At 47.2% G+C, this 25,965-nt stretch overlaps 10 protein-coding genes across 10 annotated transcripts; 4 read left to right on the top strand and 6 right to left on the bottom strand.

The window, feature by feature from the left end:
- Positions 1-72: 72 nt before the first annotated feature.
- On the bottom strand, positions 73-1,005 carry N7471_000821 (Short-chain dehydrogenase/reductase SDR; the record flags this gene model as incomplete). The annotated part of the gene is made up of 1 exon (XM_057273542.1): positions 73-1,005. The coding sequence occupies one exon, from the start codon at positions 1,003-1,005 to the stop codon at positions 73-75; it is 933 nt and encodes a 310-aa protein (XP_057141721.1).
- Positions 1,006-2,375: 1,370 nt separating this feature from the next.
- N7471_000822 (bZIP transcription factor) lies at positions 2,376-4,137 on the top strand. Its single transcript, XM_057273543.1, has 3 exons — positions 2,376-2,892; positions 2,964-3,891; positions 3,942-4,137. The coding sequence occupies exons 1-3, from the start codon at positions 2,494-2,496 to the stop codon at positions 4,031-4,033; spliced, it is 1,419 nt and encodes a 472-aa protein (XP_057141722.1). The 5' UTR covers positions 2,376-2,493; the 3' UTR covers positions 4,034-4,137.
- A 1,008-nt stretch (positions 4,138-5,145) lies between these two features.
- On the bottom strand, positions 5,146-6,228 carry N7471_000823 (zinc-binding alcohol dehydrogenase family protein; the record flags this gene model as incomplete). The annotated part of the gene is made up of 1 exon (XM_057273544.1): positions 5,146-6,228. The coding sequence occupies one exon, from the start codon at positions 6,226-6,228 to the stop codon at positions 5,146-5,148; it is 1,083 nt and encodes a 360-aa protein (XP_057141723.1).
- Positions 6,229-6,624: 396 nt separating this feature from the next.
- N7471_000824 (uncharacterized protein) lies at positions 6,625-7,645 on the top strand (the record flags this gene model as incomplete). Its single annotated transcript, XM_057273545.1, has 3 exons — positions 6,625-6,662; positions 6,721-6,950; positions 7,017-7,645. The coding sequence occupies 3 exons, from the start codon at positions 6,625-6,627 to the stop codon at positions 7,643-7,645; spliced, it is 897 nt and encodes a 298-aa protein (XP_057141724.1).
- A 2,358-nt stretch (positions 7,646-10,003) lies between these two features.
- N7471_000825 (serine hydrolase domain-containing protein) lies at positions 10,004-11,924 on the bottom strand (the record flags this gene model as incomplete). The annotated part of the gene is made up of 5 exons (XM_057273546.1): positions 10,004-10,790; positions 10,840-11,074; positions 11,128-11,154; positions 11,219-11,332; positions 11,399-11,924. The coding sequence occupies 5 exons, from the start codon at positions 11,922-11,924 to the stop codon at positions 10,004-10,006; spliced, it is 1,689 nt and encodes a 562-aa protein (XP_057141725.1).
- A 1,443-nt stretch (positions 11,925-13,367) lies between these two features.
- Positions 13,368-15,046, bottom strand: N7471_000826 (peroxidase family protein; the record flags this gene model as incomplete). The annotated part of the gene is made up of 7 exons (XM_057273547.1): positions 13,368-13,698; positions 13,758-13,932; positions 13,997-14,317; positions 14,373-14,522; positions 14,578-14,608; positions 14,660-14,778; positions 14,833-15,046. 7 exons carry the CDS (start codon positions 15,044-15,046, stop codon positions 13,368-13,370), a joined length of 1,341 nt encoding a protein of 446 aa, XP_057141726.1.
- Positions 15,047-16,530: 1,484 nt separating this feature from the next.
- On the top strand, positions 16,531-18,212 carry N7471_000827 (putative integral membrane protein; the record flags this gene model as incomplete). The annotated part of the gene is made up of 8 exons (XM_057273548.1): positions 16,531-16,629; positions 16,693-16,828; positions 16,886-17,070; positions 17,130-17,166; positions 17,225-17,292; positions 17,355-17,737; positions 17,795-17,862; positions 17,926-18,212. 8 exons carry the CDS (start codon positions 16,531-16,533, stop codon positions 18,210-18,212), a joined length of 1,263 nt encoding a protein of 420 aa, XP_057141727.1.
- Positions 18,213-19,343: 1,131 nt separating this feature from the next.
- Positions 19,344-21,494, top strand: N7471_000828 (GMC family oxidoreductase; the record flags this gene model as incomplete). Its single annotated transcript, XM_057273549.1, has 4 exons — positions 19,344-19,399; positions 19,463-19,891; positions 19,956-20,568; positions 20,622-21,494. The coding sequence occupies 4 exons, from the start codon at positions 19,344-19,346 to the stop codon at positions 21,492-21,494; spliced, it is 1,971 nt and encodes a 656-aa protein (XP_057141728.1).
- Positions 21,495-21,787: 293 nt separating this feature from the next.
- On the bottom strand, positions 21,788-23,113 carry N7471_000829 (uncharacterized protein; the record flags this gene model as incomplete). The annotated part of the gene is made up of 1 exon (XM_057273550.1): positions 21,788-23,113. The coding sequence occupies one exon, from the start codon at positions 23,111-23,113 to the stop codon at positions 21,788-21,790; it is 1,326 nt and encodes a 441-aa protein (XP_057141729.1).
- Positions 23,114-23,942: 829 nt separating this feature from the next.
- On the bottom strand, positions 23,943-25,493 carry N7471_000830 (sugar porter family MFS transporter; the record flags this gene model as incomplete). Its single annotated transcript, XM_057273551.1, has 1 exon — positions 23,943-25,493. One exon carries the CDS (start codon positions 25,491-25,493, stop codon positions 23,943-23,945), a length of 1,551 nt encoding a protein of 516 aa, XP_057141730.1.
- Between the last annotated feature and the right edge of the window lie 472 nt (positions 25,494-25,965).

Here is a 25,965-nt window from a genome sequence, read left to right on the forward strand (position 1 = left end):
ATTATCAATTAGTTAGAAGCTAGTAGTTTCTCAACACGATTATGGTACAGTGCACATTGCATTACAAAATCACTAAAAGCCATGTTCTTTGAACTCTTGCTCTGTCCATCGCCACAATTCTTCCGCTTTTTCCATGTCACTCTCGATGCCTATCCTTTTCACTTCTTTGAAGAAGGGGATATAATACGCTCCGCTCTTCACTTCAGCAGGATCAGCGGCACTTGCCCATACCTGATTGAGCGCGCCTGTAGAAACATCCACGGAAGCCACTGAGGTGACTAGTTGAAATATGAATGACAGAATCCGGTTGGCTGTCATGCCACCCCCGATGTTCGTCCGGACAAGCCCTGGGTGTAGAGCAACCGACTTAATATTGGTGAAATGTTGGGCGAGAGATTTTGCATTGTATATGTTGGCGAGCTTTGAGTGAGCATAACGGGCGACAGTGCTAATCTCGGTAAGGGGTGTCTTGACCTGGTTGAGAAGTAAACCGGCTTTGGGAGCGTTTCGATATATCTCGGAGCTAATGTTCACGACACGAACATCAGCCCCGGTACCAGCGGTCTTGGTGAGGATCGGCAGAAGCAGTCGAGTGAGTAGTGCCGAACCCATGTAATTCGTGCCAAATTGGACCTCATATCCATCTTCGGTCAAACCCGGGGGAGAAGCAAAGACACCGGCGTTGTTAATGAGGATATCGAGACGGTCATTTGTGGACAGGAATGATTCAGCCGCGTGTTTGATGGAGGCAAAAGACGCAAGATCCATTTCCAGAAAAGCGATGTCCGCGGAAGGGAGTTCTCGCTTAATATCAAGAATTGCTTCTTCTGCTCTCCCAGCATTGCGACCACCCATGTATATTTTGGGATTGTGCATCGCCAATTGCTTTATGGTTTCTTTCCCAAGACCATTGTTGCCCCCAGTCACCAGAATGACCCGTCCAGAAAGACTTGGAATATCTTTTCTAGGGTCAAAAGAGTGGCTCGTGCCAAAAGGAAAAAGCATATTTGAAAAATGAAACAATGGATCTAATTTTGACCGCTGCCAATTTTCGTACAAAGAGTAGGTGCCATTCAGCTAAATACTTGAATCTCCGTAAAGTCATGATATAATTTCTTCTTGTGATCTCCGAAGGGTGAGATCCTGATGAATAATAATCCCGAGTCTCGGTCGATGATCATGGCGATTACATAGCGTGTCGTCAATATACTAACTCCCCAAATTACCGATAGTGAGATACTAGTTTGACTAAGTGCCACTGCCCTCAACCCGGTTGACTACAAAGATATCGATTTCCTCTATCCGAATAACAGTACTATGGCTAGAGTTACATTCTGCTCTTTCTTTTTCGGGAGAGTGCATTGATTGAGCCCTGGAACAATGGATGAAAATAAATGGAAGGAAAGTATAGTGTAAGAGTAGAGTTCAATTGGTGAGCTGTGACTAAATATCCATGCTAATAAACTTTACCTGAGCAACCTCGCCCGGCATGGGATGATTACTCATCATTTCACTTGACCATAACTTAACTTGACCGACGGTGAAATTTTTTAAGCCAAGGCTTTGCCGTACTTAGTGTACAGGAGACCGGTTTTGATTTGTCAGCCCTTGAACTATCGCCGAGTCGGTCTATTAATCAAGCCGAATCGCGTTCAGTCTCAACAGGCGGTGCACAACACTCCCAAACAATGTTAGACCCACAGGTTATAATTGGTTCTCAATCATGGCTTAAATTAAACCATTTTCTCACATCCAACTCTCAAGTCTGACTGTATAATCTAGACCTTGCTCCAGTACAACCAACTCCAGTACGATAAAGGCAGAGAGACCTGTCACGCAGAAATTGAGATTTTGGAAATGCCTACATCTAAAGATCCTGAAAATCAGGGTTCTATGGATCATTTTACGGAAGTCCCCTACGAGGAAAATTGCCATTGCAAGGCTGTGCGTTTCTCTGCAAAACTACCGTCTCTGCTGTCGCAATTGTCGGTAGTTTCTTGCAACTGTATTTACACGCATGCATAATGCCCCCTACAAGGTTTATATTCATCTGCCCTGCGAATGAGTTATATCATGCAATTGACCGAATAAAACCCCATTTTAAGTAGCTATTGTCACATTGCAGGCAGTCTGCTTGCGTTCGTGGATGATATAGAGATTCACCAAGGGACAAACACGGGCCACACCAAAATGTAGTGGGTGTGGAGGAATAGAGCACAAATTAACTAGATGTCCAGATAGACGTATTAGTTAGTTGAATTAATTTAATGGCGTTTGGGTTAAGATAAATACATCTAAATTCAGTAGGTTGGGTAAGGTGGTGGCCCACTGGCTTACCGGTCACGTTAATCTGTCTGCCGAATACATCAAATGATCCAGCACGTCAGGTGACACCTATGGCGATCCTAATACAATCTGCATTTGCTCATTCTTAGAGTATTTCTCTGGTCCTTATCTTGGTCCTCTGTTAACATACGTCATACGTAACACCCTATGGACCAGCCATCATCGCTTCAGCCATCTGGTGACCTACATCTCTCGGGCTATGAGGATAAACAGCATAGTACCTTGCCATTCGGCCAAAACCGACCTTTCGTACCGCACTCAACGACCTCCAATATTACATCACTGCTGCCAATCCCCTCTTATCCCCAGACTGAATCATCTATTTCACAAAGAACTCAAATGCATGGGCAATTGCCTATATCTGGCGACGTGTTCCTAGAGAATCGTTCTTGCGAAAATCAGAAAAAACAAACAACTCCCTCTCAATCCAAAACCCAGAAACCGCAGAAACGCCAGCGTTATGAGCCAAGGCCGGCCTCATCGTTAGCCAAACAACGCGGAGAGCCACGAGATGCTGAACCCCCATTAAGTGGAGTTCCAGAAGATGTTCGTTGGATATTGCTCAATCTCCATCAACCTTTTATGTGCATTAACCCAACCACTGACTCTTGCAACAGCGCCGTCGCATGCAGATTCGCCTAGCGCAAAGGGCGTTTCGCTCTCGCCAGCGGGAGGCTGTTACAGGCCTCAATAACCGTATTTCCCAGCTGGAGACTATCTTGGATCAAATGAGCCTTACTGTTCTGTCATTTAGCGGACAGCTAGTTCAATCTGGGGTACTGGCGTCACACTCTGATTTGACCGCACATCTACATGATACGATAAAGACCTTTCATTCTTTGGCATCCGAAGCAAACCCCGACCGTGAGACACAGGTTTCTAATGTCCCCTCACACAGTGAAGACTTGCCCCAATCTTCATTTCCCGGGCCAATAACGATCCCACCATCCAAAATACCCCCGCATTCGTCCCTTGGTCGCAGCGGATCGGATCATTTCACCGGTGGCAGTTTCCCACATACCCTCGAATCACCAAGGATTTCAGTCATAGAATTGCCTGAATTCATTGAAAGACTGAATTTGGCATGTCTCTACCAGGGAAAATTGGCTTTATGCGATCAGTCCATCGGTTTATATCGTCTTCAAAAGCCATTCGGGTTCCTTTTCAGTATGATGAATAGGGAGCGTCTCACAGCTTACTTCAAAGAGAGATTAGATGCCCAAGTGAACCAGAAGCCGTTAGATGGGTGGGAGGAAATCCCCTTCTTCGGCTTGGGTAGTGCAGGAACCCACTATCCCCGACCCTCATTGCAGAGCCAGGGGGTAGGCTACTCTTGCCGCGGTTATCATGAATGGGATATGATTAAGGATCCGTTGTCGCTTGTCTCGCCAGATACTCAAGAGCAGCTAAAAGGGGATTGGTTTGACTTGCAAGATCTGGAGGGATTCCTCCAGGAGGAAGACGTGAATCTGATTTTGTGTTCTGATGAGCCAAATCAGGGCTCACCAACGAAGACCACTATCAACATCGCGCGACTGATGCCAGGTAAATATGTACTCTAATCTGGGATCTGAAGAGTTTTCTGACTTTGATAGCACTGGTAAGCAGGGGAGTCTGCTTAGGTCGCACGCCTGGATTTCAACGCGAGGATGTGGAGAAGGCCTTGCAGCATGCAAAAATATCATGAAGTTTTAGCAACTAATACATATATACGTGGTATGGGGGATATAGTAATGAGTACTAGAACAAATATCTGCATGGGGCTTGATAGAATCCGTCATGTCATCCATGAGTCCATCAAAGATCTGGCGCAGAAGTCGCCAGCCTTTTGGCCAACCGGTAAATCTGGTTCGTAGGTCGAAGACGGCTCGAAATTTGCAACATGGAAAGACATTGCTCGTATTGTGCACACGGCCTACCCCAATGTTGGTGCGAGCTTAATATATATATCGTATCATAAAAGAGAGTTCGAGAATTTCGGCTATATAAGGGTCGAGATTAATGCGAGGGGGCATTAGAATTGGCTTAAACGCCTAAAATTGGGTGAATATGGAGATTTGTACATTGGGAATGGAAAAATGGTATAGAGCGGTGCCGAAGACAGTTTAAAAATCGGGTGAAGCTAGTCCCAATTGTCATATATATTTATAGAACCAGACATCCAACCTTTGGCCGCTATACACCTTCGAAGTCGGGTGTAGAATGCGAAAGAACCTGCCTACAGTAGCTTCTACTCCGTTTGACTCATATAGTACCTCGCAAGTTCATGATTAGTGATCGAGCTGCGGAGCGAAGCTCCTTACCGTCGGTTAAATACAGAAATTTCACTTCAATTGTAGTTGCTACCCGGGGCACGGCATAATACTTGGGTCGCAGTAATTTATGAGGCGTATTGTCGCTTTAGTAATCTACCGATGGATCTTCCAATGTGGCAGCGCTTCGGATGATCGTTGCGCTGAAATCAGTTGAGATTGTCCGTATGGGCAATGCATAGGCCGGTGTCTAGGCGGTAAGGATATCTCGACATCACCGAAATGCACGATGATGTGGAGCAACAGTTTGGTTCGCAGGCCCAGTCCCTCTTGATAGTTCAACTTTATTTGTTATATTCAGAGGATTGCATAATTTCTTCGGATTTGATGAAGTATACGTCGTGCCAGTAATTCTGAAGACCGAAACTCGATCAATCTTCCTATACCTATGGTAATTGACCCACGCACAGGCAAGCTCTCTTGTGGTTGTACTAAGCCTCTCGGACTTGAATTGAATTCATCTCACTTCGCATAATACAGCGCTATACTAAGCTGGAAAATCCACTACTAACTTGCCCCCGGCTACAGCGCCTGCTCGTAGTTTGTTCAATCCATCTAAAATACCCTCAAACCCATCCTTTTGCTTGATAGTAGGAATCGGTTTCAAAATGTGTGTGATTTTTGGAAGGTCTTTGTAAAAGCGGACAAGAGCTTTGCGGTCGGCTGGTTTGGCCTCGAACTTTGGGCCAATTGGGGGTAACCACTGAAAAGGGTGACCAAACATCGTATACGCCATCACCATCTCGTACGCCACGCCCGATACGCTTGACTTGCCGTTAGGCAATAGCGTTACCACCGTACCGCCAGTGTTTTTCAGTACTTCTGCACATACGGAAGTAGATTTTCCTTCGGAGAAACAATCGACGGCCTTCGAGATCTTAGGATACGCCTTGACGACATCTGCTGCAACGGTTGCCGACCTGTAGTCAAACACTGCAGTGGCCCCGTACGCCTTGACAAGGTCGAATGAACGCGGTGAGGCCGTCGTAACAACTCTATACCCAGCTGCCTTTGCAATCTGGATGTGAAAGAGCCCAGCGCTGGTGGCTCCAGCATAGATGAAGATCGCCTCATCTCTGAGGGCTGCCTCGTCACCTTGGACGAAGGGGAGGCCATGACGGACATTGAGGGTCAACATGGCAGTCACGGCTGAGACGCCGTAGGTGGTGGCGTCCGTGTCGCTTATTTCATCAGGAATCTTCCAAGCCAAATCCGAGTCGACTTTCAAGTACTCGGCGAAAGCTCCCTTTTCAGGAAAAAGACCACCGTGCACGGCGCCCGCCACGCGATCGCCGGGTGCCCATCCCGACCTGACGGCGCTGCCGACCTGTTGGACCACGCCGGCATAATCGCAGCCTATGATGGAGTGAGGAGGAGAAATGGCGTCTAGGTGCTTGAAATCCGTCGGATTCAACGCGACCGCCTTGACTTTGACCAAAATCTCGTCGGGCGAGATTGTAGGAATGGGAACATCCTCCTTGACCTGTCCGCCTTGACCACCGACTGATTTGCCACAGACGAGGTTGACAAATCTGGTGGCAATCCTGCGGTTGGAAATAAGAGCCTTCATGATGTGCCGGGTGCGCAACGAATGACCAAAAGGATACGGTGAATGGTAGCAGGCCCTAGTATTTATGGAACTTTTTTTTTTAAAAAAAGGGTTTAAAAATGCCGCCACGGTAATCTGCGGTGGGGATGGAGCAACTATCTTGCCGACTATAGTAAAGTTAGTTGGGTCGTTGCGGAAGGTTGACATAACTCACCCGAATATCCATGGACTTATGTTACCAACCTAGGTATCTATTTATCGATCTAGGTAGCTTAGAAATTTGTTTAATAATCAGCTTCTCTTATTCCTATGCCATATATTATACCTTGGTTACTCGTGCTTCATACTACTTTAAATGTATACATAGGCGGTATTGCGCCGTGAATATCCTTCATAATTAGCCTTGTTTCTCCCAATATGTCGGACTCAAAGCAAAGGTCAATTCTTATCACCGGGTGCGTTGAGACCTATCCACTCCCTCCATATTCCCTGGCCTAACCGCCCACCTACCAGATGTTCCCAAGGAGGTGCCGGTAACGCCCTAGCTTTACAGTTTGCTTCTAAGGGCTTCCGCATATTTGCGACCGCCAGGTCGCTGAAGACTTTGGCCAACCTCCAGGGAAAGAATATCGAAACACTTACTCTCGATGTCACGGACGCGAGCAGTATCAAGGCCCTAGTGGCAGAAATTTCGAGTCGTACAGGAGGTTCCTTGGACATACTCTTCAACAATGCGGGCACTCGTGGGTTATCTCCAGTACAGTCGACTGCAGGCTTTCGTACGGGAATTAATGCTGCTAGCACCCTAGTTTACGAAGCACCCGCCGTCGAGGCAGATCCCGCCCGCGTGCGTGCACTCTTCAACACGAACGTTTTTGGCCTCATGGAAGTGACTACTGCCTTCACCCCCCTTCTGCTCGCCAGCGTGAGCCCAGGCTTTTCGCCGATAATAGTTAATGTCGCCTCCGTCCTAGCGCGCGTCCCGAATCCATTCGCTTCCGCTTACAACGCTAGCAAAGCGGCTGTAGCATCCTACTCGGACACTCTTCGACTCGAGTTGCAGCCACTTGGCCTCAAAGTCAAAACCCTGTATATGGGAGAAGTATCGACTCCCTTGATGGCGGCCGACAATATCAACTTTGGACCGGAGAGTATCTACCACGTCGTGGAGGATTCTGTAAAGGCGCGAACAACCACTCACCTTGCAAAGACGATGGGGCCGGCCCAGTTTGCCCGGGAAGTTGTGGACGAAGTTCTCAATGGAAAGAGTACCTCCATTTGGAAAGGTACTAATGCCTTTGCTGTTTGGTTTTTGAACGCCGTGGGACCAAGAAATGTATTCGACAGTACCTTGTTGAAGGGGGTTGGACTAGACAAGGAAGAGGCCAGGTCGAGTATTTTTAAGCTTGGCCAAGTAAAGGCCAAGAAGAATGCGTGAGGAACGGATCGAAGTAGCTAGATATAGTCAGGCTCACAAGCCTTGGGGATGTTGACATATTTGGCATGCATATAGTAACAGAAGTGCTCAGTGTTTGACTTTCCCACCTTGACCATGTCAATTTGACCTTCATTTCTCATAATCTCCTTTAATTATTATAGAGATAATACCTTTTTTTGAGACAATTTGGAATATCTGGTTAGCCAGACTGAGGCGTCAAAACAGGGGAGCCTATTACTAGCCAATTAGAGAGACTTCTTCCCTCAAGAGTAACCTTCCATACCTTAAGCTTCTTCAGTATCTGTGAAAGCTTTGCTTTTTAAGCCAGTCAGGATATTAAGGGTTATACGGATGTATTTATATGCAAGAATCGGGAAAATGAAGGTGTCTGCGATCAACAACATTAGAAGGATATAAGCTCCTAGGAGGTATAATTGGGCCTCGTTTTCCAACAAAGTATGACTGGTCCCATATTAGTATTCATTACCCATATACTCCTAAGAATCGTGCGAGTATATTAGCCGAGGCGCTAAAGTTCGGAAATACATGGGTAAAATGTTGCTCTACTCCTCAAAAATCAATACGCGCTCCTAGGAACTAGTATCGAGTCGGAGATTATTTGTAGCCAGAAGCTTCCTTAATCCTAGCTCCTAGGAAGCCAATTTACAGCACTATACATTACGCGAAGTTTTCTATAGCTAACGAAAACTATAAAGTCTTCTATCCTCGCCGTAAGAAATCATTCTTGCCAAACATCTTCTTTAAATCTGAAAATTACTATGCAAATTTGTTCTATCCCGACTCCGCTATAGTAAGGTAGCAAATTCACCACCCCTAGGCCACTATTATCAGAAGCCTACTTACTAACCAGCTGTCCTAGACCCTACGCCAAATCTATCCGGATTCGAAAAGTGACTTAGGTGAAAATACTATAAAGTAGGATACGACTTGTTTACTTTCACTCCAACAAAAGCTTACACTATAGGCAGTGTGATACAGCCAACTACTCCCAATTCACCACTCCCTCAATTCATCACTCTCCATAGTAATACTTCTTTTCCTCTTCTTTTTGCCATCGTTGACGTACTAGGCCCAAGGTCCGGGCTCGACGAGCCCCCCCTTTCGAGCTTTGGACCCAAACCAAAAGCCCGAAACCCGCTGCGAGCTTTAGAATCGAAACCTGACCCTTTTGAGGGTCGGGTCGGGTCGGGTTTCGGGTTTTGCGAGCTTTGCGGAAGTCTAGTATAAGCGCCGACTATTCTTGTATGTATATATTAAAATGAAGCTTTTGACACTATACTCCGTGCAAATTCGTATATCACCACTTTTTAAGTGGTACAAAGATCTCAATAAAGGCTTTTTAGGGTAAACCACTCAAAAAAGTGGTGATATATAAATTTGTATGGTGTCAAATGCTTCATTTTTATACTTCGAGATCAGCTAACAGAACTAGGATACGGTGCTTATTAACGCCTCTATAATACTCCGGGGCCGTGGACTAATTCAAGTATCTTCATTTTTCTGCCAGTCTTAATTCAGGCATCAATATTACCCCAAAAAGGGGTTTTGTCACATGGCACCTATACCGCTGCGTATCGGTTTCATGCTTTCTTCACTCTGGCTGCGAGGGATCTTTCTGATAATATGATCGTCCAAAACATATACTTCAGCAAAAATTCCAATAATCAAGAGTTTGTGATTATCAGGGCATTGGGAGGCTCGTCGAATAGTAACATTAAGTGGAATATTTTCAGATGACTGGCTGTCAACCCAGATTTGTGAGATTAGGTAGAGTCACCGAGGATTTCGACTTCACTCACAGATTTCAACCACGCTTGATCATCGTGGTAGTCTCCTTTTGGCGCCATTGAAAAAAACGCAATGAATAAACGCTAAAGCGGCTGGAGAATGAGGCTGGATATATTTCAGGTCAACTATTCCGTACAAAATCGAGTATCATATAGATTACTAAGACTAGTGTAGTGTGCTTTTCATGTGAAAAGGGAGGAAGAATTCACCGGGGCAAGGGGATGGAGAGAAGGATATGCAGACCCAAGGAGGGAGGGAGGCAAGGAGAACCTCCTCGGTTTGGCGGCAGACGCACTACCCTCCGTATCAACATAAGTAAATTGAAAGCTCTGGTTTTTACGAGACTTTGAGAGAAACTTAAATAATGATGGCATTCGTAACAATCATCTCTTTTTCCTAGCTTGGGCTCATGGTTATCAGAAGTCCCGACATGGCCTATCGACGTTCCAGCACTGGTACGTAGAGTAATTATATACAGTAAAAAATCAAACAACCACGAAGTTCGATACGTCATGATAAATCAAGTACAAATGAAATTTTGTCGGCCCGTTAAACTCTAGGAAGAGTAACGCGCAACGCCCGAGGGGATAAGCTCGTCGCATTCCCATCATGATTCAGGGCGAACTCAAACTCTGGGAGACCGACGTTGCCATACACCAGGGACTCGAGCAGAATCCACGAAAAGCAGGATCCAATAATGGGCCCAGCCTCTTCCGAGACATCAAGCGTATAGATAACAGCCAAGAAGGAGATCCGCCCTGGGGTCTCAAGACCGCTAGGCTGTAGGCGAATGCTTATCGCAGAGCGATCGGTCACTTTTTGCAAAGTCATCAAAGACTCAATCATGTCAACCGAGTTGCTGGTCCATTCTGAGACTGCCAAGCCAGCCCCGTCGTCGGCCGTGATGGTGATCGAAGAATTTGAGGAGCCGCTCGTCAAAGCATATGTACCCCCAAAGCGTCCAAGAGCTTGGTCTCTGGCGACTTCATCAAGTCCGGGAAGCATAATATCGGCAACCATCTCCCCGATTGTCGATGTCATCGCGTGAGAGTTACCACCGGCGACTAAAACCGTGAAACCGGCATTGTGATCTGGTGACAGACCGATGGAACTGGAGTACAGTCCAAGGTCCCCAGCCTTGGTGTACAGGTCGACCCGACGAGGTGTCAAAAACGTATAAATTTCCCAGGGGGCGCCCACGGAATGTTGCAGGGATGATGTGTGTGTTACCGGTTTGAGCCACCGTCTTGTCACGGCAGGGTCAACAAGGGCGCTGGAAAGAACCGCACGGCCGAATGTGCCCATATCCTTTGCAGAAGAGAAAATGCCTCCAGCACTAGTAGTTCGTAAGTAATGTATACATCAAACAGTTCATTGGCACTCACGGAGCTTCTTCGCCAATATCAAAACTAAACCAACTGAAAGTCTCATTGTAGGGAATCACAGCCAAGCTAGGATCTGGGACCTTAAGACAGGACCGAGTCAAGTTGAGTGGCTTGATAAGACGGTCCATTAATATGTTTTCAAAGTCGTCTTTTGCGATTGACTCCAATGCGTAGCCAAGAATTTGATATCCTGCGTTCGAGTATATCGGTGTGTGTGAGGTCGAAGTCAAGGGATCTAATAGACCAGGTTAGGGGTATATCCAAATCCAGGAGAATCACCATACTTACACGTTCTTAGAATGCCACGGAAAAAATCTTGAAAGCATCCCCTCTGTCAGCCAAATAATTTGAGCGATAATATTAGACACAATTGACTTACCATTCCTATCGCATTGGTGCTCACTCCCACAAGTCAGTTGCTGGTTTTTTGGAAGCGCGGGGAAACCCATGCTTTGGAGAAGATCGGATTGGAACCCGAGGTCTCCAAATGCATCTAGAATCCATGGTCAGTTTCCTTTTCACACTGCGCACTCGGGTCGTCGGGCTAGGCTCATCATACAGTCTCTTGCAAGGCCCGCTTGGTGACTCGCCAGTTCGCCGATAGTCATGTCGCTCCATTGCAAATAATTAATTTTATCTTTTGCTTGTGCTGAGCTGTAATTTGTTCGCAGCTCAGGGACGTATTTTGAAACGGGCTCGTGGAAGTATCGTGTTCCTTCCAAGGTCATGAAGAGAAACATAGTCCACAGCTTTGATATGCTGCCAATGCGGAACATAGTATCCTCGTCAACCTCACGAACTCCCACAGATCCAACTTTAACTGGACCATCTGTGTGGTAGAAACCGAATGCAGATTCGTCTTCTTCGCTGCTGAAGACCTGCACTGCGAATGATATAGCAGGTAGACTTCCATCCTCAATGGCACCATTGAGCTTTGAGGTCAATTCCTCAGCTTTGCTGCGAAAAATGGGATCCACTGACAGAGCGGTAGGGGCAGGGAATGCTGGTCCCAAAAGAGGACATCCTGTTGTTTTGATGGCTTTGGCTGAGAAAGCCAGTGCCACTAACGTCCACAGCGAGCGCATTATGAAGGTAAATAATAAGTAGACCAATTAATAAATGTATAGAGCAGATCCAAACATTTAAGGCGAGGAAATTTATCTTTATATGTAGGTCCAACCTTAAATTGCCGGGGGAAAGAATGGGCATTACTGACTCCCCATCTAAGGTCCAGGAATGTCTTAGGTTACACTCCAGAGATCGTACTACCGAGCAATCTAGGAGAGTCTAGGGCAGGCATCAAACTCAACTTAATTAAACTCATATAGATTAGCACAATCGCATACGTGCAAATGCAGAGAGACGGCCCGTATATCGGAATCAAAGCGCAAAGCGCAACGAACCCCGCATAATTAGTCCGTACACTACCATGACACTAAACAATCCTTGCCATCCTAGTCGTCCTAGTCGACCATTGATGTGTGGATGATTCTTACCGCTCAGTCAGAGCATTCACTTTCATTGCGAGATACGTACGATAGTTTAGAGCTATCGCTTAGTTGCATGAGGTGGTCTGTCGTGGTATGCCGTTGGTCTGTCGTTGGCCGGACCGCCCAGCTAGTTCTCGCACGCGATGCGCTACTTGTGTTGAACCGGGCCTAGTGACCTTGGCAGATAAGAGTTCTTTGTTTGATTTCGAGGGGTCTGATCGGAGAATTTCCCGGAATCACAAGGGAGCTGAATCGAAGAAGACAAATTTCCTGCAATGTTATTACAGGGAAAAGAGGTGCCGAGGTCACGGCAATCAGTTGTGATACCTATGAGATCAAATAGGCTTCCGCCCTACGCAAACTTCAATGTTGTAGAGCTTCGTAATACGTGGTGTTATCTAAGTGCCATGGTCTTCTTGGCAGACTCTATCTATTCTTGAGAATATGCATGAGTATCGACAATTATAACCACACAAATATGCATGAGACGAACTATAACGCAGCCATACTCCTAACGTTGAATGCTGTATGTATGCATGGAATTCAAAAAAATAAAAAAATGGGGCTCAGCCGGGAATCGAACCCGGGACCTCGTCCATGTTAGGTAATTTTGAAACCTAGAGATTTCTCCCGAAGGACGAATTATCCCACTAAACCACTGAGCCGCATAGCGGATAATCTGACAGTTCTGTCATCATCACACATCCGCCTGGTCTACTAACGCAGACAATCCGGGGTAGAACCTTGGTAGATCCTTGGAATGTAAATAGTAATTAATGAGAATTATATGCAGGTCACCATGAAATGCCAACCTGCATAACCCTGCATGCATATTCTCGCATTCCTAATCCCCGACAAAAATTAGCATGCTGATCCCTAGTGTCTTAGAACAGCACCCCTACCTACCTACATATACCCATTTCACGTTTCAACGGGAAGTTAAGTTGGAATTTATTAAAAAAAATATTCTACTAAGAAAAGATCCTAGCTCAACCGTCTTATTTAATGATTCCGCCAATTCAAACAAATCCACAATGTTTAAAGCGAACTATTGCTCTTCGAAGCACCAGGGAAGTCGTCTTGAAGCGCTTCCCATAGGGGCTTCCCTCCCATCTGAAGGTCTTGGAATGCCGGACAAGTAAGGTTGAGCAAAGGCACAGCCAGGATATTAGTGACAAATTCCAACGGCTTAGCTACGGTCGAGTATATCCCAGCGAGCGCGTTGGGGCTAGCGAACTTCAGCACCTCAGTCACGAAGCACAGTAAGTTATTATCCTTCAGCAGGCCAGCCAGGTTCAAGACACCACCTGTCAAATCCCCTAGGTCAACTCCGGCAAAGGTGTCCACTTCACCCATATTTCCTCCAATACTTTATTCAAAACATTGTTAGAAACTGATCAATATGGGAAACCTGGCACGGTCTCTTACCTTCCAAGCTCCGGATATCTTGCTATGAAGCCAATGGTATCCACATTGAGTGAGACGAGTCCGTAGTCCACTGGAGTCTTGTACCAGTTCTCAGGAATCCTTTCCCATCCTTCGCGGTAAGTCAGATTGTGTTCCGGGCCGTAAATGCCATAGAAATTCCGGAGGTGGCTCTTAGCTAGGATGGGGTTAGCAAATCTTGCATCATCGGTCGCATATAACCATCTCTTATATCAACTTACTCAGTGTCCCCTCTGGATTCTCACTCGAGTGATTTCGGAACAGCCGACCTGCGAAAATGTAACCGGCGTTGCGCGCAATGAGCCCCGTCACGGGCCCGTAGTAGAAATCCGGGTTTGTATGAATAGTCTCGTCCATACGGATCTTTGCTCGTTCGGCCATGAGACTCATATCATAAGTACCGTCGGAAGACATATTATACCAAGTCATGAACTTGTCCATGTTCAGTGTCCAGCTGTTGCCCGTAACGTAGAGATCGTCACGGGTGTTGGAGGAGTCTGCTTCGATAAAGTTGTGCGAGCCAATCAGGCCTTGGGGTTCGCCTGTAGGTTGTGTTAGCAGTCGACGGGGATTTGCAAGCAAAGAAGGTATTCTAACCTAGGACGCCACCCAAGTTATTCAGCAGGTTGTTAACGCCAGTATCGGGACCGCCGATGGAGAAGCTGGGATCGAGGGACAGCACGTCCCCAGTCCAGACGGTGCCCATAATCGCAAGGACGGTTGCTAGATCGATGCCCATGCCATACACTATAGAAGTAATGTTAGAATATGCTGCGTTCATAATTTCATGAGGCAATTGTACCTTTGTTGATTGCTGCAATCACATTTACAAACTTCTCGCATTTAGCCTAGGAGTTGATGCCAGCCACAAAGGAATAACCTACCGATACCACTCCGCTCCGAGGGATATATCCATGGTTTGCGAGCGCATTCAGACCTGGACAGGGGCCTCGCTGGTCACCGTTCTCGAAGTCCGGGGGTTGGAATGAATGTTCGCCGGTAACTAGAGTTATTTTGTTACAAACTGTGACAGCGCGAGGGAACTTTTGCGACGTACTATCAACAGGCGATTTCATCAAACTGAAAAGAAACCGCTTTTCATGTTCTGTCGTTGGCTTGGCTTGGTCCTGGCCATTGGCATATGGGCAAGACTTGTGCATGCCTTGATGTCCTGAGTTGCCATTGTGGCCGTTCATTGACCCTGGGAAAGCTGATACTAGGGTAAGGAGCGACAGTGGCCAGAGCAACAGCCCTGAAGTGAAGATGCGCATGATGAATGACTATGTTGGTCCCTCCACTAGAAATGCCAGTTTCCACTTGTGACCGAAGGAATGATCATGCAACGAGCGACTCAAGAACACCGTTCCACAAGAGCGGAATATTGCGTCCCTTAGATATCCCGCGGCAATTCTGTGCCTAGGTAAATCCCCGAATGATACACATGCTGAGAAATGATGACCCCCTGAATGGCCCATTTTAGCGCATAAGTCCACTGAAGAATATATACAATTATGGCCCAAAGGAGTATGTACATCGTAGAGACAACTGGCCAGCCGTATGGTATTTGTATTGCGCAGAATACATCGTATGTATATCGTAAATTAACCGTCCCACCATCCCTTTCAACGCCCCTATAAACAGCTCTGAATAACACGGCACAAGGCCCTAATTTCTGCATGGCCATCCGTTTGGCTATATCGCGGGTGGGTTATGGATATATTTGTATGTTGAGGTTGATCAGGCCTGGTTGGGGAATGTTCGGACGCTCTTGTGGCGGACATGAGCCTTGGCGCACGCCTCGCAGTGAAGTCAAATCTTAGCAGACGCCTCCGTGGTGAAATTGAATCTTAGTTCAATGACAGTGTCGATCACGGCACTGGGATTTTAAGCTATGGGTAGAAGGATGGGTGCATCTCGTTAATACTGAAGCGATCTTTTCCTCAGGGAGCAAGACTATAGACCCACTGCGGATAATATTCGGAACTTCTTCACCGGGTCTAAGCAATAATGTTGTCTCGGAGCCTGTCCCGCTTGTGGGTCTTCCTGGAGACGATTAGACTCCATTATAGAGACGGAACGCATAAACCCGTTCCGAGTAGGGCGGAATGTCAAAGTCCCGATTTAGATCGGCGGCTTAGCGAGCTCTTTGTTTTGCTGCATGGACGCTCAGGCCGATATTTGTGGGCCCTTGAAACGTCTAGAGTCGGGTTGAGAGCTGGGGAAAAGCTCGTATATGTGCAGATCCCAATTTTCTAAGTCAGCCACCATGCCCACGGCTCGAACCTTGAAAGAGTGAGAGACCAACTTAGTCAATTTGTCGATGGATCCCGACAGATGTCCAAAGTTACCGGTTTTACGGCTGGCCGTATGAAAAGTGTTTGTACTTGTTTCGATTAATTTAGGAACTCCTGACGCTGTGGACTACTTCCAGACCACATTGTGATGCTTGGCAGGGAGTTGAAACAGTTCCCGAAATATTTGCCGATGACAGATCTAGTGCCTAAATGCCTAAACATGCGGACAAGTAGAACGGCAACTTTTCAGCGAGGACGAATGCGGCACCAAAATTTGAGGTGTTTATGCGCTAACAATCCCAATGGGGAGGCACATCAAACTCTTGTATCCTAGCCAAGGGATCGTCGTGAATCTCATAAGATTACTTCATAGATTCTCCTGACTCGCCTGGTCAAATCCAGTCGATGTCTCCTCTGTCAGTCTCTTGATCCCGAATGCATCCTATCCTGCAGACTTCACGATGCGTTTGTTCGGTACAGCAGCCCTCGTGGCCGCCTTGTTCGCGACGACCGTGATAGCAGGGATGGAACAGTTGGCGGCTGTTTTACCCTCGTGTGCGGTAGGTAGTCCAATCCTTCTACCCCTCTTTTGGTGCAAACTAGATAACACTGACCCTTTGAAGCTGGATTGTATGATTGCTTCGGTGTCGCAATCGTCCTGCGAGACAACCGACCAGGCATGTCTATGCAATGATGCACATTACACAGCCGTTCTCCAGAAATGTGTTGTCACTAGTTGCACAATTCGAGAATCTCTAAGTCAGTCAATGGTTTCATCTTTCATCCACACTAGTCATCACTGCTAACATACATAAGCTACAAAAAATGTCACGATGACAGTGTGCGGGGAGCCTATCCGGGATCGCACAAAGATTGTTTCTTACGCAGGAATTGCTGGTGGAATTATAGCCCTTGTCGCTTTCATCCTCCGCATGTTGGCTCGATTGAGCTGCTGTGGTGGCGTTTTTGGCGCGGATGATTGGACAATGATATTGACAATGGTACATACAACCATCCCTTTTGCTCGAAACTGAATTTATTTCTGACTACGAATTAACAGGCTTTGCTCATTCCACTCTCAGCACTCTCCGTCGTCTGTATGGCTCCTTTGCGGCTGGTTAAACCCATCTTCACTCAACTAACCGTTCTGTATAGTGGCCAATGCAGGGTTAGGAAAGGATATGTGGACCCTTCCTTTCGACAACATCACCCATATTCTTTATGTGAGCACCCCAAACCCCTTACTCCATGCACTTGCCAAGGCGAACTTGTCTAATTGCACCAGGTCTATTTTTGGGACGAATTGATCTATCTAAGCATTCTCCCGCTAACCAAAATATCAATCTGCTTCTTCTACCTTCGTATCTTCCCTAATCGAAGGTTTAGGATAGCAACTTACATCACCATTGGACTGAATGTCTCCTACTGGATCGCCTTTATCTTGATCTCGGTGTTCCAGTGTCGACCTCTACCCGGAGCGTGGCACCGCTGGTATGGGGAAGAAAACTACAAGTGCAACCATATCAATGCACAGGGCTGGGCAGCGGCAGTTCTCAACATGGTCCTTGATATTATTGTCATGGTGCTTCCACTGCGCCAGCTATACGGCCTAAACCTTTCTGTGAAACGGAAATCATTCGTAATGTGCATGTTCTGCCTGGGTATCTTGTGCGTTTCCCTATTCCAGCCTGTTCCACAATGTCAGTGACTAACTCATGAGCCTAGTGTCACGCTTGTCAGCATCCTGCGGCTGAATTCAATGATTCACTTTGCCTCTACCACTAACCTAACATGTGAGTGTCTCGTTTTCTTCTCTTTCCTGTTTCGATATGTGCAATTTTATTGACATCTGTAAGGGGATTACGTGACTGTTGGGTACTGGAGTACTATTGAATGCGATGTTGGCGTTATCTGTGCATGTCTGCCCGCCATTCGATCCTTACTACGTCGTGTATCTCCCGGACTCTTTGGCGATACTGAGCAAGCCAAGTCATCATACGCTATGAACTCCCATTCTCGCGGGAATGGATCTCAATTTGCAGCTGTCCCTGTCCAGAGCAAGAATGGTGCTCGCCAGTTCTACCCACTTGATGAGGTGGACACCTCTGATGAAGCCCGGCTACACCACCCACACCCGGTGTAGTTAAGGACGGAAATGAGGCGTATTCTTATGTGGGGCAATCGCTTTCATTCCCTTCAATTTTTTTTATATATTTGTATTTATTTATTTACAGTTATTGGATTGTTGGGTCCAACCAACACGACGATGTTCGTCTTTAATATGTATATTTTTTTGATACGTATTCAACATACTCAATAAACCAATATAAAACTCTAGTCATTCACAAGACCATGTGGTATTTTTTTTTTTTCATACGAAGTTAACCCCTATCGTATAAGAGGGTCCTTCAGCAGGCGTTAGTGAAACAGGGAGGAAGCAAGATTCGCTATATCCCTAGTTCTACACCAACAATAAGGGGCTTTAGCTTTCAGGCACGGAGTAATTATTTACACGCGTTTAACCGGGGAGTGGAGCAACTCCCGAGTGGCTAGCCTTTGGATCTCACTTCCAGTATGGATATCAGGTCCCAGCCCACTTAGTTTTCCCGATAATACGGCTTAGGAGTGGGACGTCTACGATGTATTCCGTACGCCACCGAAACAGTAAACTGTATCATTGTTACGAACAAAAGAATTGGCACCCAAAGAAGACTAGCTTCACCGTTAGATTGGTGGCTGTTTGGAAAGCTATATGATCGGCATGTCAAACGGCATAGAGAAGACGCTAGGAGGTCGGCACGAGTGGCCATGATTTAGAACATATTGATTGGCTGGCCAGTTCCACAAGCCAAGGGTATCAATGCCTATCTCTACTTTGCCAAGTCGCCATTGGGTTCAGACCTAGTTCAATACGAGTCACAGCCATTCCCATGTACAAGGTTCATGGGAATGGTATGTTACTAGGGCTGCATTGGTGTTGTATTTCGGGTTAGATATCCATGGGTGATACAGGCTAATTTGGAAAGTGGAAGGTTATGTCGATCACCTTCACAAGGAAAATGAAGGAATATACTCAGTAGCACGGGCAAAGATCGTACTATGGGTGCCCGCCGTGCTTTTGCTTCTGTGGTCTTATAATAGAGTCAGGAGAAGCCTTCTGCGGCCATTCATATATCCCAAGTCGGTCGTTTGTTTGTTTGTTTTCTGCTTGAAGATTTCTTTTCGGTTTTTCTTTTTTAATTGTGGAGTACGTCTCCGTCCTTTCTCTTTCGCTATGCGTCTTTCTGCAGTAGTTGGGCTGCTGTCCACCCTTTCAGTTGTCTTGGCTTCGTATGTGCACCTCCAGTCCCTGCTCGGACCTTGACGACACAGAAGACTAACACCCGAATACAGTGATCATAGACCAGGTCATCGATATCATAATGCACACAAGCGGTCTTCGGATAACGAGAATTCGACCACCAAGTATGATTATGTCGTTGTTGGCTCTGGTGCTGGAGGTGGCCCTGTAGCCGCACGATTGGCCATTGCAGGATACAAGGTGCTTCTTCTAGAAGCAGGAGATGACCAGGGAAATGCAACCCAGCAAATCGTCCCCGCTTTGCAGCTCCAGTCCACGGAATACGAGCCGATGAGGTGGGATTATTTCGTGAACCACTACTCGAACTTGACTCGTCAGAAAGAAGACACCAAGATGACTTACCGGACACCTGCCGGTGACCTCCATGTTGGAAACAATGTGCCCAATGGCTCCGAACCCTTGGGGATTTTATATCCTCGAGCAGGTACTTTGGGTGGATGCTCTGCTCACAATGCCATGATGTGAGCCACACCTTCACGATGTCTGTTGGACGTGGCTATCATATGCTGACCAGTATCTTGATAGCACCATCTACCCGTACGAGAATGACTGGGAGCAACTGGCCAGTCTCACTGGCAACGACTCATGGTCCGCCTCCAACATGAGACAATACTTCACGAGACTAGAGCGCAACCGATATCTGCCAAGCAGCTTGCTGGGCCACGGATTTGACGGATGGCTTACAACAAGCCTTACAGACTTGCGTCTCGTCATTGAAGACCAAAAGCTTCTATCCTTGATCCTGGCCGGGGCGACCGCCGCGGGTCAAACACTGTTAGGCAAAATAATCACCACGGTCACGGGCCTTGCCGGAGTTCTACTGCGTGACCTAAACAACCCCCTCCCCTCGCGCGACTACGATGAGGGTCCATACCAAGTGCCTCTCGCTGTGGATGTCCCCGAGTACAAACGGACAGGCCCTCGAGAATTCCTCATGAAGACAGTCAACGCTGTGAACTCGGATGGTTCACGAAAATATTACCTTGATATCCAGCTGAACACCCTGGTAACCAAGCTCCTGTTCGATACCACCGGAGCTAAGCCACGGGCTACCGGTGTTGACTATCTTCGGGGACAGAGCCTGTACCGCGCAGACCCCCGAGCTTCCCAGACATCGTCTAACGGGACACCAGGTAGCGTGAGTGCTGCTCGCGAAGTGATTCTGTCTGCAGGCTCGTTCAACACCCCCAGCTGTTGAAGCTGAGTGGTATTGGTCCGAAGGAGGAGTTATCCAAACTTGGAATTTCAACCCTGGTGGATCTCCCCGGCGTCGGTCGTAATCTTCAGGACCGGTACGAGATGGGCACAGTGGGCAAGTCGCCCACTGATTTCGTCCTTACATCCAAGTGTACTTTTTTGTATTCTCTTCCCGACCCCTGTCTAGAACAATACGAAAACGATCCCTTGTTCAAAGGCACCTATACCACCAATGGGATCGCCATCGCCATCATTCGCAAGTCGTCTGTCGCAGAGGATGAGCCCGACCTATTGATTTCAGGAGCACCCGTCAACTTCCCGGGCTACTACCCCAACTACTCCTACGAAGGTCTCAAAGACGCCCAGCACTGGACCTGGATCACGTTAAAGTCTCGCTCCCGCAATAACGCTGGCACGGTTGAGCTGCGATCTACTGACCCGCGTGATATGCCCCTTATCAACTTCCACTCGTTCGATACCGGAGTTACCACGGATGGTGCGGATGACAAGGATCTTCAGGCTGTGTATGAAGCAATGCAGTTCTCTCGCACGATCTTTGATGATCTTATTCCTCTCGACGGCGGGTTTGAAGAGGTCTGGCCAGGACCCAATGTCACTACCGAGAATGAGATGAAAGACTTCATTAAGCAAGAGGCATGGGGTCACCATGCCTGCTGTACTGCTGCTATTGGAGAAGATGGGGATCCTCAGGCTGTGCTGGATGCTGACTTCCGCGTTCGTGGAGTTGATGGGCTGCGTGTTGTGGATGCTTCGGTCTTTCCTAAGATTCCGGGGTACTATATCGCCCTGCCCATTTATATGATCAGTGAGAAGGCTGCTGAGGTTATCATTGCTGATGCTGTATAATACTGGTGCTGGTACCTTATTTTCAATCTTCTTATATTGTTTTTTTCTTTTTGCTATCCATGAATGTGATCATCTTTCCGGTCATTCTTGTATAAGTTATTTGGTTGGATATGTATGAGCGACTCGTGGACTAATGCCTATTTTTCTTAAACAAAAGGCCATCTACTACATCAGGGATCTCCAACATTATAAAAGTGCAATAATAATTTCTATCTCTAAAAACAATCCCAATAATTAAATACCAACACCAGTGGATGCAAATTATTATCAACCACTTAATCAAATCATATAGCTCATGCAGCTCTAGCCAGGGCAATAGGCGCAGCAGTAACAGGTTCAATCTCAAATCGGATCTGCGGCGCAGCCCAATTACACCAAGTAACAATACGAGTGATCTTCATCGTGCCCCTGGGGAATGAAGAAAGGATAAGACAAGCCATAGCCTTACCCAACTTTGTTCCGAGGAGTTCTTGATACTCAGCACTACCATGCTTGAATACCATGCACTCAACGTTTCTTGACTGTGACCACGTAACACCCAATCTGGGGTAGAGTTCATAGCTTATATATGGAGCTGTTTCTTCATTGTTGATATCGGTAAAGATAACATGCCTGAGAGTTTTCAAGTTAAAATCAAGCAAATATTGAGCCCGAGCAACCTCATTCCAATGAGGTCCATCTTCCCTACAAATTCTCTCGGCAACAAGAACGCCCCGAGCAACCCGATGTTCAAATTCGTTGGCTTCGAGCATGTTTGGCCCGGGATCTCTTCGGAGGTGTGTGTACCGGTATCGCGGACCGCGGCGAGCAATATTCATCGATTCGGCGTCGCCGCCTTCTAGCACCGTGGGCTCGACTGTGAAGTAGGATTCATCGATTGTCCAAGGCATTGGTTGGTCTTCGTCAGTCATCTCCTCTATGGTTAATGTTGCTGGTTGAATTTGACACCCTGGCACTTCAGGGTTGTCAATCCATGCTTGGTATTGTGCTCCTATATTTCTGTATCTGGTGACTTCCTCCACGGTCGGTTCGATACCCGTTCTCACTCTCCCGCCTGCGGTATCAACTGAGCTTTCAAGACGCTGGCGTTTGCTGCTGCCGCTACTGTCCCTGGATCCATGAAGACCCCTGTGTTCAGCATCGGCTCGAGCTTGACTATCTAGAGAGCGCCGACGTCTCCTATCGCTGGAATTGCTCGACCATGATTCGCTGTAATATTCGGGTTTTTCAGGCTCCCCCGGATCATCGTATATTACTTCGTCGTCGTATTGGTTCAGATTGAGGCTGTCTTCATCAGCTCCATTATAATTGTCTTCGTCGGTATTGTGTTCACCTGTACCAGGGGCGCTCACGAAAAGAGAGCTTTCTCCTGAATCTGGGGGATAATAATCATCGCTGCTATCTGCATCTTCGTTGTCTTCATTTTCATTGCTGGCTTGGGGCCGGTTAGCTGGAGCCGCACATCTGACCACATTCTTAGGGAGTGGTTGACTCAGGGCGCGCTTTGGTGCCTTTTCTCGTGGGCGGTTGGGTTGGGCTCCTGATGATTGACTATCGTCATCACAATCGCAACGGCGTCTTGGAAAACACCTCAGCGAGTGACGAATCATCTTGAACATTGTGGTGGTAGTTTGGTATAACTCAAGCGATTGAAGTAAAATATAATAAGTTATGGGGTTATTGTTCGAAATGATCTTGGAATGAAGACCAAGAGAGATGCAGAGGGGGATTATATAGGTTACTTTGAACATTAGAATGGGCTTTGTTGAAGTTATTGTTAACTCATCGTGATCAAACACCAAATTTACTAGGAATAGGACCAAAGAATAAGTAACAAAGGATGAACAATCGACAATACCCCGAGGATGTGGACGAGGGAGCCAAACATAGCCTTGAAAGACAATGAAACTCGAAGTGGAACGGATAACCTTGGGAAAACAATGAGATCGAGAATATATTAATGACAATGATATGGTATATCAACTTAAAGATAGTAAGCTTGAAAACCGAGAGGGTTGCAAGAATAGAAGGCAAAGAACTTGACATGAGATTCATGAAAGAGTTGCTAACACCACATTTTGCATAAACCAAACAATTTCATTATGCTGAATTAGAGGTACAACTTCTATTATGTATACCATGCTACCATAGTGAAAGAGGAAACTGTGTTTGATCTCCCAAAACTGGGACGATATTGGACTGACTATGGGTTGTTCAGCGGTGCGAAGTTCTTAGGGAAAATACTTTACTTCAGAGACCGAATTCTGTTTAGTTTGTTTATACGACAATCTCAGGGAAATAAATGAAGTAATAAAATCTTAGAATTCTTGATGGGCTCAACATAATGAGCTCATCTATTTTAATTGTACTTCAGCACAAGCCATTCCATCATCATCGTCAGACATAGTATATACAGTTGGCAACGTCTCAACAAATTTAATCCATAATTTAAGCATTCTCCTTCTGGTCAACCGCACCCTTCTCCTCGGTCCGCATCCACAAGTCCACCTCAGCAGCCTCACCCTGGGGCAGGTGACGAGCCATGGAGACAATATCCCATGCAGTCGGGGCATCACGGAAGACATGGTTCAGAGCCTCCAGGTTGCGGTTCATGGTCTCGGGGTAGAAGAAGTAAACCGAGACTGGAATGCAGGCAGAGATAACAGCGTACACAATGTAGTATCTGTACCCGATGGTATCAAGTGCGACGGGGGTGATCATGACAACCACGAAGTTCCACAGCCAGTGGTTACCAGTCGAGATGGCGGACATGGCGACACGGAGACGCATGGGAGCGACTTCGGTACAGTAGAGGAAGTTACCGCCGAGGAAACCGATAGGGTAGAACGAGTTGAAAAGGAAGATGAAGACCGCCGAGACAATCGACGCAGTTTTGTTGTTCTCGAAGCTGTTGGTGATGGCGAGAACTGTCATACAGACAGCCATACCAGTACCGCTGATCATGAAGATCTTTCGGCGGCCAAGTCGGTCGATGGCGAAGAAGGAGATGAAGCTGCAAAGGAACTTCCAGGTCATAGCACATGAAGACAGAATGCGAGCCAGGTCGCTGGACATGTGGAGGTTCTCTTCGAAGATTGTCGACACGTATGTCGAGATCAGGTTACCACCACACATCTGCTGGAAGAATTGCAGTGCGACGCAAAGACAGAACCGGTAGATAAGGCGCTCATCGTCGGCCTTGCTAGAGGTGAAGATTTCCATGAGGGAGGCGCTGTTGACCGTACTCTCGAGAGAGGTCTCGATACCAGCGATTTCAACGCGGACGGCCTCATCATCGTCAGGCAGACCCTTGTAGGCAGCTAGACTGCTGGTGGCCTCTTCGATGCGGCCAACTCGCACGAGCCATCGAGGAGACTCGGGGAGCAAGAAGACCGAAAGCACGACAACGAGGGAGAAGAAGAAGGAAACGGCCAATGGAACACGCCATTGCAATGAGCCGCCGACTTTGCTCAAGCCGAAATCAATCCAGTTACAGAGCACATAACCCAAACAGATACAAATACCGTCCACGACAACGTGTTGTCCACGATGTTTAGCTGACGTGCACTCGGACTGCCAGACAGGAACGGCAACACTCAATTGGCCGACACCGAGACCGAGGATGACGCGGCCGACGACGAATTGTGGCAAGCCATAAGCCGCGGTCTGCAGCAGTTGGCCGATGATAGTAAGGATAGCACCCAAGAAGATAGTCTTGCGGCGACCGAGACGGTCACCCAGGAATGTACACGACAAGGCTCCGAATAGAGCACCGAGCTGGAAGGATCCGATGACGGTACCCTTGCCTGTGGAGTTTTGTGCGCGCTGGGCACCCTCTGTGTTGATTGTGTCGATTTCGGGGAACACACTGACCCAGCTCTGCAATGTAGCCAGAGGGCCCAAGCCAGACTGGTTGTAACCGAAGACGATGAAGGCCGGTGCTACAATGAGCAAAGCCTGCGCTACGCTCAGTGCTTTTCCTCGGAATAACGTGACCATGTTGGAGTGTGTGTAGGGAAGGTCACTCTGAGGGATGAGAGAAACAAGGAGAAATGGGAGGCCGGTCTCTCCATGGGTTTATAGCCTTCTTCGGTCAACCCTTCTCGTGGAGACCCCGCATCAGAAAATTAAATTATGTGCCTGTGGGATGGAGAATTCCACAGTGGATAGTATATATCCACCGTGGTGGCACCCTTTGAGTCAAATTTTGGAAAATGTCCGACTGTGACTCGGTCACGTCGCCGACTCCACGGGGTAGGTTTGGTTCCGGTGTGCAAGGATCCCGCGCCTTCGCCACTCCCGAATCAAAACCCGCTTTGATCCATACACTTAGGGCCGAAAATCAGAGGTAAGTGGTGGGATGATCTGGCTAGCTGTCCGGGCTGATTGGAGGAAATGCCGAATATCGGAACTCAGAGGAGCTCAGACGGGGTTCCGAATTCTCCCCCATGATTTCTCCAGTGATTTCTCG

This window comes from Penicillium samsonianum, assembly GCF_028829775.1.
Source record: "Penicillium samsonianum strain IBT 33392 chromosome Unknown utg000001l_segment0_segment0, whole genome shotgun sequence".
Classification (NCBI taxonomy): Eukaryota; Fungi; Ascomycota; class Eurotiomycetes; order Eurotiales; family Aspergillaceae; genus Penicillium; species Penicillium samsonianum.